The 24,847-nt window shown below is 31.3% G+C and overlaps 1 protein-coding gene across 4 annotated transcripts in view; it reads right to left on the bottom strand.

The window, feature by feature from the left end:
• The window catches only part of LOC111677108 (protein TANC2), a 161,452-nt gene that overhangs the window by 5,248 nt on the left and 131,357 nt on the right, over positions 1-24,847 (bottom strand). For all 4 annotated transcript variants that reach the window (XM_046953345.1, XM_046953346.1, XM_046953348.1 and 1 more), the window contains one exon: positions 1,921-2,545. In XM_046953345.1, coding sequence (XP_046809301.1) covers positions 1,921-2,545 — 625 coding nt within the window. The remainder of the gene's footprint in view (positions 1-1,920; positions 2,546-24,847) is intronic.

Genomic DNA, 24,847 nt, shown 5'->3' with positions numbered 1-24,847 from the left:
AAAATACAACATTAGATTTTTTAATCATCATATAATCTTTAAGAAACCCCATCATGCGTATTTTTATTCAATTACTTTTCTTCTCTCATTATAAGTATGAAACTTTAGAAGAAAAGAAAGCAATAAGATGACACATCTCTTTACTGGAGATCATGTGTGCAAAACTAAAGGTGGTTGATAAAGTAGTTTTAACAAAATGATTGTATTTTCTTTAAGAGAGATAGATATTCGCTTCCTTAATCTGGATACCCCTCACCCCCTTTATACCCCCTTATTAAGCCCAATATGGTATTGAGTTCAATAAAAAAGTGTAATAGACGGAACCATATCCCAATCGTATCGGTATAAGTTGAGGCAAAATCCGATTGAAATGTTCACAAGAACAAACCGGACACTTATCCTCAATGGGATGAGTCTGGAGGGTACCAAAGCCACGAATGTCGAGAGCTTTACGTGAACATCTGACTTAACGACCTTTTTCATGGTGGTCTTCTTCATCTACTAGGTAGACTTGGGAACGATCTACCACGCGCCCCAAAATCCTTCAATTATGAACTCAGGTGGCAATTTTTGTACATAGCTGAGTCGGTCCATGTACAAGCACTTTGGTGAAGTCGGTACATGAGTCGGTCCATGTACAAGCCCTTTGCTGAAGTACTCGAGCTATCTAATCTCTTGCCATAGTAGCCCCGACAAGGAAAATGCAACCACTGGTCTAAAGATAATAGAAGGGAAGGCAAATCCCAACATCAGGTGAAATCAATCTTCCGAAAATACCGGAAGATGACCACCTTTATTATGCCATGAAATATTGCATTAATTAAAATGATATAATAAACCATTGCAGTGCATTCCTCAGCCTCTTTAAACGGGCGCAACCACACTACTGAGATGGTCCTGTTGTTTCGGCAACAGCACCTAGAGACATATTTGGTAGTCTAAAATACCCAACAAAATGGATCAGAATCCCTCTTTTTATGAATTTCCAAAGTCAATTGAACACAATAATTGCTCCGACAATTAGTCACGTAGTAGAATCTGTATATCCTTTTAAGATAGCAACAGTACCGAAAAACTTCCAAGAAGTGTAAAAAGGCATAATAAATCGGTACTATTTCGGTTTTTTCCCCATTTGTCACCAATTTTAGTATCAGTTCAGAACGCTAACCTGACAATTCCACAGCATATACCGTCGTCCGAAATACCGATCGAGTTCAGGAATGCAGCATATGCAGCTTTGAAGGAATCTCAACTAAGTGACCATCCAAGAGGGCGTTAATGAGCACGGATCGTTCTCTGCGACTAACAAAGGTAACATCTCCTCAAAAGTTAAAGTCTGAATAAGTTGCGAAGTAAAACTTTTGGTTCTAAGAAGGGGTTAATGAACACGAACTTCTGGACACTCACTAGATTTGCAGATTAAGTATTTATTCATTCTAAAGTTCGTTGTTCTAAATAAGGACTCTTGAAAACTATTGTTAACATTAGCACATGATTCTCATAATGTCCGGATAAGGGCAGAGCTTAACGCTTAATTGTCATGAATGGGTATTAAAATTTATAACACTACAGCCAAATAGTGACTTAAAATCTTCATCTTATGTGTAAAAGTTTCCAAAATATTGTGAAAAAAACTTTTACGGTGACATTCTCTATAATGTTGCAAGTTGTAAAAGTACTTTTATTTTGCAACATCACCAAGACTATAATTTTAAATGTTGCTTTTTTTGGGTAAAAAAGAAAATTTGCATAGTGGGTTGGAATGCACATACACATGTACATATGTATGTATGACTGTCCTCATCTAAATCTGTATAACCAAGCATATGATTTGTATGAAACGTACATATGTTTTGCAAAAATACATTGTATAGAATTCCAATAGTGATAGTCGTATAATACATCACATTTGAACCTTACCTTCAGATAATATCGAGGCTGTATCAATGGGACAACCACTACTACCACCATTCGAAGCGGTACGACGATGACCGGCAACAACACCACTGACACCGGTTAAAGCGTTGCGCAAATTTTTATGATTGAAAAAACGACGGCGTGTCGGTGGTGTGGCAAATGATGAGGCATGAATTTCGCTATAGTTATTAGATGTGGCAGTTGTTGTAGTTGCTGCAGCAGCACCACTACTACCATTACCAACACCATTTGTAGCATGTAAAGGTTGATGATGATGATGTTGTTGATGGTTGTAGTGATGATGGTGGCTATTATTATTGTTGCTGAATGTTGTGGTGGTTTGATTGTTATTGTTGTTGCTGTGGCCATTGTTTGTTGAAATGATGGACGATGATGATGATGTACCGTTATTGTTATGACCATGGCTGATGAGACCGTTGTTATTATGAATATCCGCTGTAACGGTATATTGTTGTAGTCCAGCTTTTGCTGATGCTGTTGCTGCTGTTGTTGCCGATGATGATGAGGACGTTGTTGAGTTGCCTGCTGTCACAACACCAGCCTTGGGTAATTTACCAATACTGGCATAACGATGATATTCAGGTGATATAGACTCCTGCCGGTTATGCTGAAACAATAAGAAAATACAAAAGAATCTAATAAAATATTTTGTTTTTGTTTTTTATTTTAATAAGGAAATATTTTTTTTCAAACATTTTTATGGTAAATGCTTAAGTGGCAAGTGACCAATAAGTAAAATAGAGAAAAAAACTGCTAAACAATTTTAACTGTTTTTTTTTGCACTCAACTCTTATCAATGATGAAAGTCTTTGAAAATAAGAGAAAAAAAGAAATATTACTTTTATGTTTGATGTATTTAAACTTCAAAAGGCCGCTTTAAACAAAAAAAAAATAAACCACAAAAAACAAACTGTGGCAAATCATCCATAAATATTGGCCGGGTTCCAAAGTTCAAGTTTATACAGTTTCAAAACATTGTCTACTATTATCTACTCTTCTATACAAAACTCAAATCAACCGTCAAGCTGGCAGTTAGGCCGACAATGACGATGTCTGTCTATTCTATGCTTAAAGGAAACACAACAAAACAGATACAATGAAAGAAAGGCGAAAATAAAACAAACAAAAAAAAACTCCAAAATAAAACGTCAAAAACTAAAGTAACGGCTTTAAATCATCCATCTTATATTGATTAGTCATATGTGTATAGTTTTGTTGTAGTTTATTAGCTACAACAAAAAAAAACAACATTTACTATAAGTTGTTTTCAAAATTGAAGTATTTTTTGGCGAAAAAAATGCAAAAGAAATTCATAAATGTAATATAAACAAAAAAATATAACGAATCATTGTTCATAATCACTCGAAAAGCATCAGTTATTAAGTATTAATAACACAGGCCAACAAAATTTGAAAAAAGTACACTTTTATAGAAGGGGCTCTTCACACGGTCACACATTATGTATGTCAGGTAAAGTCTAATAAAAAAGTAAAATGAGAGAATAATTAGATTTTGTTACGTTTACACGATTAGTATTAAACAATAACAAAGTAAGATGAAAACAGCTGTTTCACTTCTTTTGTATGTGTTTACAAAAAAATAAAATCTGGCATCCGTATTTTCTGTGTGTGATGGCTTCATTACATATTGCATTTAGACGATTCCATCCATACTTCTCTACACAAAATTTTGAGAGATCATATTACAGGGAATGACTCCTACTTATGCGAAGCATTATGTTGGAACTAGAAAAATAGATTAAGGAAAGTAGGATAGAGGGAGTAGTGTTTGTGGATATTTGATTTAAATCTTGCGGCTGAAGAATGAAATTTCCCTTCCAATAAATGGGTGTGTTCTTTAAGAAAGACGTGTGTTAAGTCAGAATATACGGGTATCGGGAAGAAGTTCCTTAATTTTAAAGGAACATATTTCATTGAGTTGGATACCCTACTTCAATAGAGTTGGATACCCTACTGTCACTAAGTATCTTCGCTTTCTGCTGTATACGGTCGAGTAGCTTCAAAATAGACTTCGAAGCTCCGGCCTATATATTAGAGTTGTATTCCATGTTCGGTCAGATATATGTGGTGTAAATATTCAGTTAGAGTGAAGTATGTCTTACACCGTTTCAAAAAACCGAGATATATATTAATGGAACAACAATATCTGCGAAGCGTTTTTGTGTTAACAAATAACATTGAGTCTTGCGAGCGTTAAAATCTACTCTGTTAACACGATCCATTCAGAGATTATTATCAAGTCGTGTTTAAACGATTCATTCACATTGCCTCTCATTGCCCCAATCTCTAGAGGGCTTGGCCTATAATTGAATGAATAAGAATGGCAGATACTACTGTCATCCGCAAAAGAATAGATAGAGTTGGAAGTTTGACATAGAATGTCATTTATAAAGATAAGGGAAAAGAATGGGGTGATGCGGTACCCCTGAATTAATCTTGAACTCGTTTGATGAGATCCCATTTATAACAACTCGTATAAAGCGATCTCTGAGAAAGCTTGAAATAAATCGATAGAAGTTATTACCGACACCAAATGCAATTAGTTTTGATACAAGTGCACCATGCCACAGTGTATCGAACGCCTTTGAAATATCTAGAACCACCACTTTAATTTCGTCAAAATGGTGAATGGAATGACACCATTTCTCCGAAAGGAAGGCTAGTAGGATATGATAAATCTGTGATCAGATTCGTTTTTAGTTTAGTTCTTTCTTTAAGAAAAGTATAATTCAATGAACTGTTGGATTGTGTAATCAAGCAGGCGTCTTATGACAATAATTCATTTCTTTGTCTGGTGTTATTGCCACAGAGGCGTCCCTAGGCGAGTAACTAAATTTAGGAGTAAATAAATCCACTGCTAGAAACCTTAAAATATTAAACAAGATTTTCCAACATTATTAAAAGTTTTAAGTTTAATCATTTTACAAAATTGCCAGACTTTTCAATTAATTGAAAATTTTATTTCTCTCTCTCGCTCTTTGTCTCACTTGTTAACGCATCTGATATCCTGTCATTTAATTATTTAGTAACCGTATATGAAATTTTGTTTTTTATGATCCTAAAAACGTTAACTTTTTATGTATATCCAGTTTTACCTTACTGTCTCTCACACTATGGCTAAAACGCCCATCATTTAATGTCGTTAGTTTTGTTCACAAGACAACACGCCTCTTCAATGTCTCGACGAGAACACACGAGCACTATGATAACTGTTGCGCACAGTCGGTTTTATAAAAATAAGAATTGTATTGCAAAATATAATTGGAGTTTATGTTTTCAATTTTAAACTTAAGAGTTGATCAAAAATTGAAAAGGAAGGTAGACAGTATTCGTCTTAAATAGACTAATATAGATAAAGAGATCATGAACATATGTTATGGTAAGAGAATAATAAGAGGATCGCCAAAGATTGCAATAAAAGAAAATAGAATCCATCTCAACCACAATGTCGCCAACTACAAGACGATATTTTACACTCTTTATAGACCTCATCCACACTAGGAAACTTTTGTTGAGAAACTTTTTCTTAATTCTTTGAAGTCTTAATGTTCACACTTAGAAACTTTTGTTTCAGAAACTATGTGTTCGACCTGGTTCACACTGGGAAACTTTTGTTGAGAAATTTTTGTTGAAAAACTTTTTTTAATTATTTGAAGTTTCCTTAATGTTCACACTTAGAAACATTTGTTTCAGAAACTGTGTGTTCGACCTGGTTCACACTGGGAAACTGTTGTTGAGAAACTTTTTATTTCTTTTTTTCTCTTTCTCTTTCTCTCACACACAAAAATTAAAAGTTTTCCAAAAAAGTTTCCTAGTGTGAACCGGGTCTTTATTGCATTGATTTGTTGTTGTACGAATGAAAAGAACGGGAAACTCCGTACCGCGAGAGAGAAGAATGATATTCTTTATTTTCCTCTCTTTTACAGAAAATCAAAAGTTTCCCAAAAAAAGTTTCCTAGTGTGGACCGGTAGATACAAAATGTATGAAAACTCATTGTCGACAGTGGTTGTGGTTCCAATTGTAATTAAGCAGTAATATTGGAATTCAGAAATTTGTTGAGATTAGAAAGTACACTTAACAACCGTGTCAACTTACAATTATTAGACTGTTCCCACGACATTTGGATCTTCGCTCCGGATCCTCGGCCAAAGATTGTCAAGCCAGCGACAGCTGTATCAATCGAAAGTGCTTTCCTCAAGAAAGAACTATCGGCCACAGCCGAACTGTTACAAAAACAACAACAATTGTTAGACATTTTCTAAACAGTTTTCTGCCAACGTTGTAAGATGTGACAACCGTGCATCACAAAATTTTAAAATTGAAATGTTTTATTATTACCTAAATAAGTATTACGAAATACTTTAAAATTTCCTTATAATTATAACCAATACTGTTATTACTCCAGACTTTTCTGTTGTTGCTGTGGTTGCTGCTGTTACGTTACTTGTTGCACATGCGTTGGTAGCTTTTAAGACAAGATAGGATGTTGTATTAAAGAAATGGTGTTGTAAGCAACAAAAAAAAAATAATCATAAAAAGTCTGATGTTTTAAAAGAAGAAAAATCAATTTTCATAAGTTTCTATACAATATTATAAAGATATGAATTTTATTCATATAGATTTTCTGTTGTTGCTGTTGTCTTTAAACGCCCATTCAGAAAAAAACGTATTAAGACAGACAAGTGGTTTTACTTGTCATATAATATGCCACATATGTATATGTATGTATGTAAGCTATTTTGCTACATATGGTGGCATATTATATGCTGCTGACACTTTGTTGGTCTAACAGCAAAAAAAGAAAGAATAAAAAAAAGTAACAAATTTATAAGGAAAATTACTATAAAACATCATGCATTTACGATTAAGACCAGAATCTTTCTGGTGTCTTTTATATAGTAAAGTATGATAATGATGATGATAATGATGTTGTTGTTGATGACGATGAAGTTTAAATATAATGTCTGCATATTAAAACATGCATAGACATCAGGTACTTTAGACTCTAGAGTATGAGTATTTTTTGTAAATTGTTGCTTATGTTTATTACCGGATTTTATGTAGGTTTCAACTTAATGAACGTCAAATAATCATTTTAATCACTTTAAGCCTAGCAAGTGGCGTTTACCTGTTGTACATCATCTTCCACCTCTCCTCTCAACACTTCTTCATTTTCTTTCTGCTCAAGTTTTTCGCTTTTGTCTTTCATTTTTTTATTATTATGAATACCTTTTTCCCATTAATAATCTTTAGTTTTTGTTGTTGGCCAAATGTTTTTTAATTGTAAGAAAAATGTAAGATTTTATTAAAACTTAGTTATCTGTATCCTTATATATTCAAAGAACAAATATTAATGTTAAAGGAAATTATATTTATATTTCTTTTTTTGAGATACAATGTAAAAAAAATAAACGATAATGTTGATGGGAACATATTTGTTATTGTTTATTAAAAGCTTTTAATAGTTTGAATCATTATAAAATGGGAAATTGCTGCAGGAAATGAGTGCATACAATATAGAGATCATTATAATTTCTCTTAGAGGAGTTATAGCTATAAATTACAACAACAAAAAGTACTGTAGTGTTTAGGAAAAAGATAGAAAGAAGGAGAGATAGAAAAATTTTTGTCTAAATTATGTTTATACTAATGTTATCTTTAATATACTATCACTAATATTTTAAAAGCATTTTTATCGATATTAAGTAGATTGTAGACTAGAAACACTTGACTAGACTACAAGCTAAAGAGTAGAATTGAATACAGAATATGAAATTTATTCTTTAATAGTCTAGACTACAGATAAGTTTAGTCTATTATTGGACTTAATAGTGGAACAGGGACGGGTCCACGAGGAGGAAAAAGGGAAATTTCCCCGCCAAAAACGGAAAATTTTTCATACAAAATATAAAAAGGATTAAAAGGGTAAGTAGGTGAAAACAACTAGACTTTATACTGGATCTTTTATTAGACTTTAGACTAGATTTTAAATCAGGCTTTATAGTAGACATTAGACTAGACTTAAGACAAAAATTTAGACTAATCTTTAAACCATACTTTAGACTAATCTTTAAACCAGACTTTAGACTATATTTTAGGTTAGACATAACACTAGACAAAAGCAATATTTCAGAATAGACTTTAGACTAAAATTTATGCTAAAATTTAGACTAGAGTAGGTTCTATACCAGACTAAACTATAGACTAGACTTTAGACTAGACAAAACAATTTATGACTTAAGGCTACTCTTTTAGACTAGACAATCGACTAGACTAAATTAGACTTTATACCAGATTTTAGACTAGACTTTAAACTTGACTTTTTATTAGACTTTAAACTATGCTTTAGCCTAGACTTTTTACTAGACTTTATACAAGACTTTAAACTAGACTTTATATAAGACTTTAAACTAGACTTTATACCAGACTTTAGACTTTAAACATGACTTTTTATTTGTCTTTAAACTAGGCTTTAGCCACTACATTAGAGTCTAGACTTTATACACGACTTTAAACTAGACTAGACGTTAGACTAAACTTTAGACTAGATTTTATATTAGACTAGAATTTTGACTAGACTTTCGACTAGACCTTAGACTACACTTTAGATTGACTTTAGACTAGACTTTGGACCAGACTTTAGACTAGATTTTAGACTAGACTTTAGACTAGACTTTAGACTAGACTTTAGACTAGACTTTAGACCAGACTTTAGACTAGACTTTAGACTAGACTTTTGACTACATTTTAGATTAGAATTTAGAATAAATTTTAGACTAGACTTTAGACTAGACTTTAGACTAGAGTTTTGGCTAGACTTTAGACAAGACTTTAGACTAGACTTTAGACTAGACATTTAGACTTTAGATTAGACTTTAGACTAGACTTTAGACTACATTGGACTTTAGACTAGACTCTATACTAGACTTTATACTAGACTTTAGGCTAGACTTTAGACAAGACTTTAGACTAGTCTTTATATAAATTTATAATAAAATTACTAAAAAAATATATTTTTGTTAAAAATCAATCAATGATCTATTCCCTTTACATCAGTCTACAAAAAAAAATGTGTCCATATTTATTATTAACATTTCAACTAATCAATAGCAACAGACGTTACAAGGCTAAATAATGACAACAATCCGCAAAATCTTTAATCAAAATCATAATCTATTTTTTTGTTCCAAAGTTTCATATTTCATTAAAAATATTTCAAAATACGTTATAATTTTTTTTTTTTATACAAATTTCAAACCCAATTGCATTTATTTAAAAGTTTTAAACGAGTAAAAAAAAATGTATTGTTTAATTTGAAATTACCACAACAAATTAATGGCAACATTTATAAAAATATTTTTTTTTTCTAAAAAACAACTGATTAAAAAAATCAAGCATTTATGAAAAATTAAAAACAAGAACAAGTTATATTTATTTATAAAGACAGCGCAGAAAAATAACGTACAAAAACCGTGACTGAATGAAAATTTTCAACACAGACATATTGACACCAGTTTGATGTTAGTTTAAATTAAACCGAGTTTAAACAAAAAGGTTACCAGTTGCCTAAGGTTTTGAATTGAATATTAAGTGAAACAAATGTTAAAAAATATTAAATGAACAAGAATTAAAAATTTTTTAAATTTAAAGAGTGGTGGTCTTAAAGTTTAAAATAAAAGCACACCTTAAAAGTTTTTGTTGTTATAGTTTTTTTTTCAGCATTTAGTTAATAATTCATGGCAGGTAAATGATTGTTTAATAGTTGTTATAAATTAAATCTTACATTACAAATAATCATTTTAATTATCTAATAAATCATTGGTTTCATTTAAGCTTAGATCATATTGAACGAATATGTACAAGAGTTGTGTGTTTTTAATTGTATTTACAAACTACGGAAATGTTTGCTGGGTTAACGGTAAATTTGTATGTACAATATTAGGTGGTAAAACTAATTGCGTGAAATATTTATAAAAGCTCTTTAAATTATAAACTTAAAAGATACAAACAAATCAAAATGATTGCTTAAGGTGTGTCTGTCTACAAACAATATCGAAATCAATTGATGGAAAATCGAATACAAATATTGACTTAAGAATGAATGAATTAATGAATGAAATTTTTACTATAATGAAATGCTAAGTAATAAAAAAATTTTAAAATTTAATTAACAAAAGCTAAATATAAAGTTGTGAACTAGATTTTACACTAGACTATAGACTAAATTATATATACTACTATATACTAGACTATAGTCTATACAATATCGATTAGAGGCTAGACTGTAGGCTAGATAATAGACTAGAATATAAACTAGACTATAGACTAGACTATGGACTATACTATAGACTAGACTATAAACTAGACTATAGACTAGACTATAGACTAGACTATAGACTAGACTATAGACTAGACTATAGACTAGACAAAGGACTAGAATATAGCCTAGACTAGACTATAGACTAGACTATAGACTAGACTATAGACTAGACTATAGACTAGACTATAGACTAGACTATACTATAAACTAGACTATAGACTAGACTAGACTATAGACTAGACTATAGACTAGACTAGACTAGACTATAGACTAGACTATAGACTAGACTAGACTATAGACTAGACTATAGACTAGACTATAGACTAGACTATAGACTAGACTATAGACTAGACTAGACTATAGACTAGACTATAGACTAGACTATAGACTAGACTATAGACTAGACTATAGACTAGACTATAGACTAGACTATAGACTAGACTATAGACTAGACTATAGACTAGACTATAGACTAGACTATAGACTAGACTATAGACTAGACTATAGACTAGACTATAGACTAGACTATAGACTAGACTATAGACTAGACTATAGACTAGACTATAGACTAGACTATAGACTAGACTATAGACTAGACTATAGACTAGACTATAGACTAGACTATAGACTAGACTATAGACTAGACTATAGACTAGACTATAGACTAGACTATAGACTAGACTATAGACTAGACTATAGACTAGACTATAGACTAGACTATAGACTAGACTATAGACTAGACTATAGACTAGACTATAGACTAGACTATAGACTAGACTATAGACTAGACTATAGACTAGACTATAGACTAGACTGTAGACTAGACTATAACCACCAAATCGAAGAGAGTGAGGTAGAACATATGGCAGAAGAAGTCATAGCACTACTAAAGAGTGCCTGTGATGCATCTATGCCAACGAAACGTTTAAACAATAGGAGGAAGGAAAATTATTGGTGGAATAACAATATTGCCTTGTTAAGGAAAAAATGTTTAAGATCTAGAAGACTTTACCAGAGATGTAAGTCAAGGTATGAACTACCAACAAGAAGAAAAGATTATCATCAAGCGAGGAAAGACCTCAAAAATGCCATAAACTCCAGCAAGGCTGAATGTTTTAAACAATTGTGCAGGGAAGCCGATGCCAATCCATGGGGTAATGCTTACCGCGTAGTAATGGCTCGACTTAAAGGCAAAAAATCGCAAAACATTACATGCCCCTCCCTTATAGACAATATAGTAGAAGTCCTTTTTCCCGTAGGAGAACCATACACAGATGTTCCAACTGTGATAGAATCCTTCGATGTCGAAGTTACTGAAGAAGAAATAACAAACATGTGCTCGAAAATTGGTGACAACAAAGCTCCAGGATTAGATAGTATCCCTAACAAAGCTCTAAAACTTGCGCTTACATTGAGACCAACCGTATTCGCTCGCCTATTTCAAAAATGCCTCCTAGATGGAAAGTTTCCAAATGACTGGAAGAAACAAAAGCTTATCTTGATTCCCAAACCGGGAAAAGCCCTTGGAGAACCGCAGTCATATAGACCAATATGCTTGCTGGACACTATAGGTAAATGCCTTGAAAGGTTAATATATGAAAGATTACTGGATGTCGTTGAGAATGCTCGTGGCTTATCCGATAGACAATATGGGTTCCGAAAGGCAAAATCTACTATTGATGCAATTAAATTTGTCGTTGACAATGCCAAGAGAGCAATTGCTGGCAAGGGCAAGCAAAGGAAGTACTGTGCTGTCATAACACTTGACATTAAAAATGCCTTCAATTCCGCTGGATGGAAACATATTGTAGCGTCGCTGAGATATATTAATACCCCAGAATATTTAATTAGAATAATCAAAGATTACTTTTCTAATAGGTCTTTGTGGGTTAATACTGATGGTGGTATAAAAACCTATAATGTCACATCAGGCGTCCCTCAGGGATCTGTCCTAGGACCCCTGTTGTGGAATATTATGTATAATGGAATTTTTGGAATAAAAATACCTGAAGAAGCAACTATTGTAGGCTTTGCAGATGACATTGCAATACTTGTTCAAGCGAGATACATTGACGAAGTCCAACTGTACGCAAACGAAGCAATCAGATCGATCAAAGACTGGTTGTCATCAGTAAACCTGAATCTAGCCGAACATAAAACAGAGATTGTTCTAATTAGCGGAAAAAGGAAACGAGAAACACTATCAGTAGAAGTAGGCGAGACCACAATTGTGTCTTCGGAAGCAATAAAATACTTAGGTGTCATGATAGATGACAGATTGAACTTTAAAAAGCACATGGAATATGCATGCAAAAAGGCGACGATTGTATCAAACGCATTATCAAGAATGATGCCAAACATCGGAGGACCGCGACAAAGCCGTAGAATACTAATATCCCGCGTAACTAACTCAATACTCCTATATGGAGCCCCAGTCTGGGAGAAAGAGACCAATAAATCTATAAGAAAAAGTATGATGTCCTTATTTAGGAGAAGTTGCTTAAGAGTATGTAGTGGCTTTCGGACTATATCAGGGGAAGCAGCAAATGTTGTTGCAGGAATCGTACCCATAGATATTACAGTAAGGGAAGCATCAAATATATATAAAACGCTACTTGAAAATCCGGAGATTACCAAAAAGGAAATTTGTAAAATCGAGAGAGATAAAAGTATTGAAAGTTGGCAGAGAAGATGGGAAAATTCTCCTAACGGCCGATGGACCTTTAGACTTATCCCTTCTATTAATATTTGGATAAATCGGAGACACGGTGAAGTAAATTATAACTTAACACAATTTCTCACGGGCCATGGTGGCTATAGAAGCTATCTGCATCGCTTTGGCCACGACAACTCCCCAAGGTGCCCAGAATGCACCGAAGATGATGAAACTGCAGAACACGTAGCATTTGCATGTCCACGATTCTTAAGAAACAGAACAGCTCTAGAATCTAGCCTAGGAGAAAAGATTACAGTGAACAACTTAATTAGCATAATGTTGAAATCTCAAGAGCAATGGGACGCAGTGAATACGTTTATTAGCAATATAAACAAAACATTGCGTGATGCTGAAACAGCACGTAAAGCATCCCGCAACAGTGTGCTGACAAATTCTTTGTAATACAAACGAAGTGTACCCAATAATGGGCAAACCCCCCCGCGAAGTAATACCAATTGGCAGTTCCGCGGGGACGGGGGACGTAAGGGGGTGTGGTTTAGTACGTAGACGCCTAGGCGAGTCGTGCATGTTTTCCAATACGGGTTGGATACATCTTTTGAAGATTCCACACCTCCGGCGCATCAAAAAAAAAAAAAAAAAAAAAAAAAAAAAAACTAGACTATAGACTAGACTATAGACTAGACTATAGACTAGACTATAGACTAGACTATAGACTAGACTATAGACTAGACTATAGACTAGACTATAGACTAGACTATAGACTAGACTATAGACTAGACTATAGACTAGGCTATAGACTAGACTATAGACTAGACTATAGACTAGACTATAGACTAGACTATAGACTAGACTATAGACTAGACTATAGACTAGACTATAGACTAGACTATAGACTAGACTATAGACTAGACTATAGACTAGACTATAGACTAGACTATAGACTAGACTATAGACTAGACTATAGACTAGACTATAGACTAGACTATAGACTAGACTATAGACTAGACTATAGACTAGACTATAGACTAGACTATAGACTAGACTATAGACTAGACTATAGACTAGACTATAGACTAGACTATAGACTAGACTATAGACTAGACTATAGACTAGACTATAGACTAGACTATAGACTAGACTATAGACTAGACTATAGACTAGACTATAGACTAGACTATAGACTAGACTATAGACTAGACTATAGACTAGACTATAGACTAGACTATAGACTAGACTATAGACTAGACTATAGACTAGACTATAGACTAGACTATAGACTAGACTATAGACTAGACTATAGACTAGACTATAGACTAGATATAGACTAGACTATAGACTAGACTATAGACTAGACTATAGACTAGACTATAGACTAGACTATAGACTAGACTATAGACTAGACTATAGACTAGACTATAGACTAGACTATAGACTAGACTATAGACTAGACTATAGACTAGACTATAGACTAGACTATAGACTAGACTATAGACTAGACTATAGACTAGACTATAGACTAGACTATAGACTAGACTATAGACTAGACTATAGACTAGACTATAGACTAGACTATAGACTAGACTATAGACTAGACTATAGACTAGACTATAGACTAGACTATAGACTAGACTATAGACTAGATAGACCTATAGACTAGACTATAGACTAGACTATAGACTAGACTATAGACTAGACTATAGACTAGACTATAGACTAGACTATAGACTAGACTATAGACTAGACTATAGACTAGACTATAGACTAGACTATAGACTAGACTATAGACTAGACTATAGACTAGACTATAGACTAGACTATAGACTAGACTATAGACTAGACTATAGACTAGACTATAGACTAGACTATAGACTAGACTATAGACTAGACTATAGACTAGACTAGACTATAGACTAGACTATAGACTAGACTATAGACTAGACTATAGACTAGACTATAGACTAGGCTATAGACTAGACTATAGACTAGACTATAGACTAGACTATAGACTAGACTATAGACTAGACTATAGACTAGACTGTAGGACTTTAGAACTATGTACTACATTTTAGGCTGGCCTATATACTAAACTTGGACTAGAATATATACTTTCGAAAATATTTTCCAATTCAGTGATTTAACAAAAAGCTAATTATAGAAAAAAAGTGAAATTTTAATTTAACATTTTAAAGCCTTTTAAACTTTGCTAATAAAAAAACTCTAAAGACTTCAACAAATGTTATTTTTTAACAATTTTAAGTGGCATAAATCTTGTTAAATCCAACTAACTTAACTAAAAGCCACTTAAAATCAAAAGTTGTAAAGACTTTAAAAATTTTAATTACAAACGAAAAAAACAAAACACAAAAAAATAAAATATAATTAAAAACAATCAATTTCTCAGTCTGAGTCTTGTTGTTGGGTTTAATGTCTAAGAAACCCACAATTTGTTAATGAAATTACTTACAACTCAATCAAAATGTGGCAATTAAAATAGCACCTTAGGGGGGATACGCGCAGCAGCAACTGCAACAACAGCAGCAACAAGATAGATAACAAACATTTCACCAACCGTTAAAGAAAACATACTAGACTATAGACTAGACTATAGACTAGGCTATAGACTAGACTATAGACTAGACTATAGACTAGACTATAGACTAGACTATAGACTAGACTATAGACTAGACTGTAGGACTTTAGAACTATGTACTACATTTTAGGCTGGCCTATATACTAAACTTGGACTAGAATATATACTTTCGAAAATATTTTCCAATTCAGTGATTTAACAAAAAGCTAATTATAGAAAAAAAGTGAAATTTTAATTTAACATTTTAAAGCCTTTTAAACTTTGCTAATAAAAAAACTCTAAAGACTTCAACAAATGTTATTTTTTAACAATTTTAAGTGGCATAAATCTTGTTAAATCCAACTAACTTAACTAAAAGCCACTTAAAATCAAAAGTTGTAAAGACTTTAAAAATTTTAATTACAAACGAAAAAAACAAAACACAAAAAAATAAAATATAATTAAAAACAATCAATTTCTCAGTCTGAGTCTTGTTGTTGGGTTTAATGTCTAAGAAACCCACAATTTGTTAATGAAATTACTTACAACTCAATCAAAATGTGGCAATTAAAATAGCACCTTAGGGGGGATACGCAGCAGCAACTGCAACAACAGCAGCAACAAGATAGATAACAAACATTTCACCAACCGTTAAAGAAAACATGCTTCCAGACACTTCCAAAACACATGTTTTCTTCTTCAAGACTTGAATATTTTTTTAAAAATTATAGAAAAAGAAAAATGTATAAATTTTCTCCTCTACAACAATGATGCTCTGGGGAGGGGGAAAATCCAAGAAAATAAATACTAATAAATATTTAACAGTCTATTCGTATGGCTTATAAAATGACCATAATTACATGTTGTAACATGCACAGCATCATCACCTGAACAAAAATTTTAATGTAGATGATTGAAAGCTTAAATCGAAAACATCCTCTGGTTCTATTGTAAATTTTATTCCCAACTTTCCCCCTTTAATTATAGTCAAGTTGGAGAAAGAGAGAAGTTTCCAAACATACCAAAGGCATTAGAGAAATTTATATTGTATCTTTAATAGAAAAGTGATTGATTATCTCTTCCGAAAATATAACTTAACTAAAGATTAAAAAAGCTTTGTAATTAGCGTTAACTTTTTAACTTGTAAATATAGTAAATCGATCACATAATATGTATGTTTTTTACAAAATCAAACTTTCTGTCACAGACCAATTTTAATGAAGTTACAACTAAAACAGCCCTTTCAAAACATAACCATATCGAACATAATTTAATGACATATTTCCTATCATGCTTATCGGTCACACATATGACATATACTATCTTAACTGTCAAATTGATCTGTCAAAAGCTGAAATGTTCCATAAATTATGAAATTTACATCGAACATGCAGTGTCTTATTTACATAATAATTCCCCATAAAATTGTTTAAAATTTTAATCTCTGTGACTCTTTTTTTATTGATTTACACCAACGAATTGGTCATAAATAATAAAAAATATAATTTACTACCTGGGCTACTTCCCCTGTCCATTGAGCATTTAACAGCAGTTTAAATCATTTTTCGCCCAAGAAAAACGAAACTAACATATTCTTTAAGTGATCAGCTATTAGGCGGGTTTTATTTATTGGGAATTAAACTCTTGGGATTTTGGGTAATACAAAAACCTTCTATTCAAGTGAATTATTCTATAGTCTGAACTATAAATCATTCTATTCTGGACTGTAGATCTTTCAATAGTATAGACTATAGATCTTTCCATAGTCTAGACTAGAGATCCTTTTATAGATCATTCTATAGTCTGGACTATACATCATTTTGTAGTCTGGACTATAGATCATTTTGTAGTCTGGACTATAGATCATTCTATAGTCTGGACTATAGATCATTCTATAGTCTGGACTATAGATCATTCTATAGTCTGGACTATAGATCATTCTATAGTCTGGACTATAGATCATTCTATAGTCTGGACTATAGATCATTCTATAGTCTGGACTATAGATCATTCTATAGTCTGGACTCTAGATTATTCTATAGTCTGGACTATAGATCATTCTATAGTCTGGACTCTAGATTATTCTATAGTCTGGGCTATAGATCATTCTATAGTGTGAACTGTAGGTCATTCTATAGTCTGGACTATAGATCATTCTATATTCTGGACTATAGATTATTCTATAGTCTGGACTATAGATCATTCTATAGTCTGGACTATAGATCATTCTATAGTCTGGACTATAGATCATTCTATAGTCTGGACTATAGATCATTCTATAGTCTGGACTATAGATCATTCTATAGCCTGGACTATAGATCGTTCTATAGTCTAGACTATAGATCATTCTACAGTCAGAACTATAGAGCATTCTGTATTCTGGATTATAGCCTTGTCTATGTATTATACTAAATTTGATACTTAAATAGATCAGTCTATAGTTTAAATTATAGATCTTTGTCTTGACATCACTCTATAGTCTGGAGTAAAGAACAATTCGCTGTCTGGTTTATACATCCCATTATAGAAACCCTATCATCCATCAATCCATTCAGTGTTATGTAAAAAATATATATTTTGATTTTTAATGAATCTCAAACTAAATAATGTCTTTTTTTATGAAACTTCATATTTTTAGATTCTTTTTTTTTCTTTCTCAGTTTTAACTACTAAAACATCTCATTTATTATCGATACATGTTTTCAGAAATAAGTTTACATCTCTATTAAGAAACTATATTGCTGTTGTTGTTGTTGTTTTTATAGTTGTTGAAATCTTATAATTGCTTTTAAAAATGCAACTCTGTTAAAAAAAATTAACAACCATGCAACTTGACGTTATTTAAGCTTGTGTAAAGTTAAAGCTACATCAATTTAACATCATTATGATCATCATGATCTTCGTCATCATTCTCTTGCATTATTATTGTTGTAAATATCGATGTTATGATTTGATTTAATACGTGTTTGAGACACGTTTTCATTATTATTAGATTTTATTTCTAATTTGTTTCAAATAAAGAAAAAAAAAACGATCAGAAAATATCTAACATGCAATGTCTTTTATGTACTAAAAATTTAGTTTATATTGAGGATCAGTAAATCGAGCTAATTAAGTAAAGTATGGTCAATTTTAATAGCAGTTTAATATGAGTAAAGTTTTCTTAATGGCAACAACAGGCGATTACGTTTTAACATGTGATTTAAACTAATTCTTAATATGATCATGATCATTGTGTTGATCATATTATGATAAACAAAAACATTACCTTTTTTTGGTGAGCATGGAATAATTTTAATGATGTTCATTCATAAATTACATTAATGAAAAAGTTTTTGATTTTAAATATTTACTTTCTTTTAAATAACTGTTAGAGTTATAATTTTCATAATTTACACATTCATGATCATTAAAAATAATTAACGAAAATCTCCTCTGATGTTTATTTGTACTTTCAATTTGTTATTATTTTTTTTCAAAATTACTTTTTTTTCTTGTTTAATAACAAGTAAAATAATTTGTTTTCTTTACTTTTTGTTTATAAAAATATACCGACACGATCATCAATCAATTCACGCCTATTTACAGTTTTTTTAAACTACTTTTTTATAATTTTTAAAAAAAATGTTGCATGTTGTACTTGTATTACTTTTAATGTTTAAAAAATAAACATTTAATGATCTGCTATATGATCAATATTGAATAAAATTAATTCCTTTTCTTTGACGATCATATGATTTTTCACAGAATTTGTTGATATTTCACAATGATGCTGTATAAAGTCTAAGATCAATTATAGACAGATCTTAAAATAAACAATTTATTTAATTTAAACAATGTTTGTGTAAGTTTTAAATAAAATTTAAACCTTTAACCTTATAATTAACCTACAAACTCCATCGTTTATTTTTTTTGCAAAATACAATTTCCGCTGTCAATTAAACGAAAAAAATTAATTTTTAATTACATATCATAAAAGATAAAGTGAATATTGAATGGTTTAATTAATATTTTTCATACATACAATAAAACAAAACTCTAAAAGAAAAACCAAATCAATAAAAAAAATTTTAATGGTCATGCATGTAATGATTAAAGCCGTAAGAAAAAAAGAAAAAAAAATAAAAAACTAAAACATACACTTTAATATATTACGTGTTGTTAATTTATTAAGTTCAATAAATCGAGAAAAAAAATAACAAAACACAGAAGTAATTCAGAAAAACCTGTGCTCAATGGCCACTCATATTGCATATTGTTTAAGAAGGGGGGGGGGGATAAAAGACAACAACAAGGTTCAGGCTGTATGCAATTTTAAAGAAGTTTGGTATTATCAGCAAAAGCAAAAACTTAGTATTTATTGAACGTTTAATACAAGTAGATTTTTCTTCATTCACATCATGTTTGCATGCAAAACTAATGAATTCATTACAGCTTTAAGGCTTAAGATCGGTTTTATTTGCAACTTGTTAAAGATCGTTTTTAGATTTTGGTTTTAGTGGTTTTATTTTAATACCCTACTTGGCTATACAAGAGCTAATATGTAGTTCGGGAAACAGGCTGATCTGTAGTCAACACCAAAGACTGATCTATAATCAAGACTTTTATAAATATGAGACTTAATATAAATCTATAGTTAAGACTAAAGACTGATCTGTTGTCAAGTATAGTCCAAACTGTAGACTGATCACAGGACTATAAATTAGTCCACAGTCTTGACAGTAGATCAGTCTATAGTATGGAATATAGGTGAGTCTGTAGTCTGAACTATAGATCAGTCTAGAATCTGGACTATAGAGCAGACTTTAGTCTGGACTACAGATCAGTCTATAGTCTGGACTATATAAATTAGTCTATAGTCTAGACTAAAGATCAGTCGATAGGCTGGACTGCAGACAGTCAATATTCGGGACTAGAGATCAGTCTACTGACAGGACTATAGATCAATCTATTATAGTCTTGACTATAGATCATTCTATAATCTGGACTAAAGATCAGTCTATAATTTGGACTAAAGATCAACATAAAATATCAGTCTTTAGTCTGGACTAAGGATCATACTATAGTCTATACTATAGAGCATTCCATAGTCTAGACTATAGATCAATCTATATGTAGACTTCAACCTGGACTACAGATCGTTCTATACTCTGAAATATAGATATAGAGTATAGATCAGTTTATAGTCTAGACTATAGATCAGTTTAAGTCTGGGCTATAGATCAGTGTATAGTCTAAACTGTAGATCTGTGTATAGTGTTGGTTCTTGATCAGTCTATGGTATAGACTCTATACGGACTGTAGATCAGTCTATTGTCAAGTCTATGACAATAGAGCACTCCTAAGTTTAAACTATAGATCAGTCTAGACTACAGCCTGGACTACAGATCGGTCTATAGTCTAAATTATAAATCAGTCTATAGCCTATGAATAGTCTAGACTATAGATTATTCTTGAATCTAGTCTATAGATTATTCTTTAGTCTAGACTATAGATAAGTCTATATTCTAGAGTATAGATCAGTCTATGGATTAGACTATAGATCAGTTGAAATCTGGGCTATAGATCAGTGTATAGTCTAAACTATAGTTCAGTTTATAGTCTGGACTGCTGATCAATCTTTAGTGTGGATTATAGATCAGTCTATAGTCTGGGCTATTGATCAGTCTATAGTATAGACTCTAGATCAGTCTATATTCTTGACTATAGATCAGTTTATATTATTGACAATAGATCACTCCTACGTTTGAACTATAGATCAGTCCAGTATATAGTCTAGACTATAGATCAGACTATAGTCAGGGCTATAGATCAGTCTATAGTCTGGGCTATAGAGCATTCTAACGCTTGGACTATAGTCCGGTCTAAATTCTTGTCCATAGATCAGTTTTTAGTCTTTTTAGTCATATCATAGTCTGGACTCTACATCAGTATTGATAATATAGAATAGATCAGTTCATTGATAAGTTTATAGTCTCTACTAAAGATCAGTCTTGATCAATACTGCATCACAATATAGTCTAAACCACAGATACTAATTCTCTTGCCCGCTGTAGAGCAACTCCTTGGTCTCTTTTAATTCACTTAATTTTCCTTTTTCCCCTCCTAATAAGCATAATGCCACATTTTGTTTAAACTACTGTTAAAAAAAAAGTCTAATAAATTTTCTATATGTTTGTGCATAAATATTTTATATTGCCTGGTTTGTAGTTGTTGGCAACAGAAAATAGTGGTAAGACAACAACTGTATTGCGCAAATTATGATCATAAAAATAATTTTGTTGTAAAGAAAATTGTTAAATTGTTTATTTTTGTTTCTCTCTCTCATTTTGCATTTTCTTATCTGTTTAAAAATATAAATTTTCTTTAGTGTTGTGTGAAAATGACTTTTTGATGTTGTTGATAATAAATAATAAAATAACATGCAAATGTTGTTGTTGTTTTTATTTGTATTTTTTGCTTGATTGTATTATTTATGTTATTAATGTTTGGAAAATCTATTAATTTATGTTAATTTCTATTTTATGCTCTGCTGCCGTTGTTATGATCATTTTAATAGATAATTAGTTTCAAGTGTAAATTATAAGCATGAGAAAATGTTTGCTGGGCATTATTTTCAACCAGAGTTGCTGTAATATTTTAAGGAGATATTTCTGCATTATATTATTGTCCCGTATTATTATAGATATAAAACTCTTTTATAAAACTATTAAATGAATTATTATCATATTTGTTTAAATTGAAATATTCCAAAGAAATAATGTTAACTCGTGCAACATACAAAATAGTGTGACACTGTTAAATAACATGCAACAAAGTTAATTATGAAAATAGTTAAACTTTTTGCATAAAACTGTAAATAAGAAATAGTTAGTAGGCAAAAAAAAAAAAAAAAAAAACAAAATGCATATTTAAATGCAAAACATGCAATGGCATGAGAGCAAATAGTAAACAATTTGACTTTAATTCATAAACATTTTATGGGCGCGACAAGATCGTTATATTATCAACAGCAGCAGTAATAGAAAAAAAATTAAACATTTATGTTTAAAAAAGTAATAGAAAATAGCTGGTCATGTTAGCTAAATGACAGCCTACACTTGTTATTAAATGATGAACAATTATTATGCTACACTTAGGGAACACTTTGGTATTGATCGGACATGGACAGTGTTTCTTCTTAACTATTGATCAGACTACAGTCTTGACTATAGATCAGATTATAGTATTGACTATAGTCATGACTACAGATCAGTTTTTAGCCATAATTATAGGTCAGTATAAAGTTCTGGTTATTGTTCAGTACACAATCTTGACTATATTAACTATTGATTATTCCATAGTTTTGACTATAGATCAGTCTATTGTCTTGACAATAGATTATTCTAAAGTCTTGACTATAGAAAAGTATTGTCTTAACTATAGATAAGTCTATAGTCTTCACTATAGATTAGTCTATATTCTTGACTATTGATTAGTCTATAGTCTTGACTGTAGATTAGTCTATAGTCTTGACTGTATATTAGTCTATAGTCTTGTCTATGGATCGGTCTATAGTCTTGACTATGGATCGGTCTATAGTCTTGACTATAGATTAGTCTATAGTCTTGACTATAGATAAGTCTAAAGTCTTGACTATAGATCAGTCTATAGTCTTGACTATAGATCAATCTATAGTCTTGACTATATATATGTCTACAGTCTTGATTATAGATCTATAGTCTTGATTATATATCAGTCTATAGTCTTGATTATAGATCAGTCTATAGTCTTGACTATAGATCAGCCTATAGTCTTGACTATAGATCAGTCTATAGTATTGACTATAGATCAGTCTATAGTCTTGACTATAGATCAGTCTATAGTCTTGACTATAGATCAGTCTATAGTCTTGACTATAGATTAGGTCAGTCTATAGTCTTTACTATAGATCAGTCTATAGTCTTGACTATATATCAGTCTAAAGTCTTGACTATACATCAATCTATAGTCTTGACTATAGAGTAGATCAGTCTATAGTCTTTATTATAGATCGGTCTATAGTCTTTATTATAGATCAGTCTATAGTCTTTTCTATAGATCAGTCTATAGTCTTTACTATAGATCAGTCTATAGTCTTGACTACAGATCGGTCTATAGTCTTGACTATAAGTCAATCTATCGTCTTGACTATAGATCAATCTATAGTCTTGACTATAGGCAAATCTATCAGTCTATAGTCTTGACTATAGATGAGTCTATAGTATTGACTACAGATTGTTTTATAGTCTTGTTTATAGATCACGCTATAGACCTGACTATAGATCAGTCTATAGTCTGGACTATAGATCAGTCTATAGTCTGGGCTATAGATCAATCTATAGTCTTGACTATAGGTTAATCTATCGTCTTGACTATAGATCAGTCTACAGGCTTGACTACATATTGTTTTATAGTATTGTTTATAGATCACGCTATAGACCTGACTATAGATCACTAATTATTGTTTACTCTTAACTACAGATCAGACTACAGTCTAGACTGTATATCGGTCTATAGTCTTGACTATGCATCAGTTTACATCATTGACTCTATGTAGGGTATAAAAATGGTTTATAAAATTGCTAACACAAAAAACGTAATATCAAACATATTTAAAAACTTTGTACTGAAATAAAGTGATTTGAATTAAAAATTCAAAATGTTGTCAAAGTTTTTTTTTCCAAAGAGAGCAACCAAAAAAATTAAACGGTGGCAAATATTTAGACACACTTCCATCAACAGAAAATATTTGCAAAAAAAGAAACAATTTGATAAGTTCATATAAAGTCTAAGCATAAACTGGAATATATGCAAAATTTGCTTTAGTATGTTTTTAGTTGTGGCAATAGAATACAAACTTACTACATCTATCTCTAAGTTGCATGTGTTGCATGTAAGAGTATGTTTTGAGTTGAGCACACATATTTTGTAACGATTAAAATCACACCTTGTAGTAGTTGGAAACTAGTCAAACAGAAACAAAATCAACAAAATACTTTTAAATTAAAATAAAATAGTAAAAAAAATATCAAATGGTTAATCAAATGCATATATAATTGACAATGCAAGTGGTTTGCTAGTTATTTTAGTTGTTGTTGGTGATTAAAGTTTTGTGGAAAAAAAAAACTTCAACTGAGAAATCTATAATTGCTTAACAATTTTGTTTGGTTTAGTTTTGTTTAGTTTTGTTTAGTTTTTTTTATGGTTTTATAACTGTAAGCAATTATGGTTTATTTTTATAGTTTTGTGTCTGTTTTTAGGATCTTTAATTGATAGTTTATCATTTGTTGTTGTAATTTTG

The sequence above is a fragment of the Lucilia cuprina genome, chromosome 5 (assembly GCF_022045245.1).
Source record: "Lucilia cuprina isolate Lc7/37 chromosome 5, ASM2204524v1, whole genome shotgun sequence".
Lineage (NCBI taxonomy): Eukaryota > Metazoa > Arthropoda > Insecta > Diptera > Calliphoridae > Lucilia > Lucilia cuprina.
The sequence above is the reverse complement of the archived record's forward strand: the minus strand, read 5'-3'. Positions and strand labels throughout refer to the sequence as shown.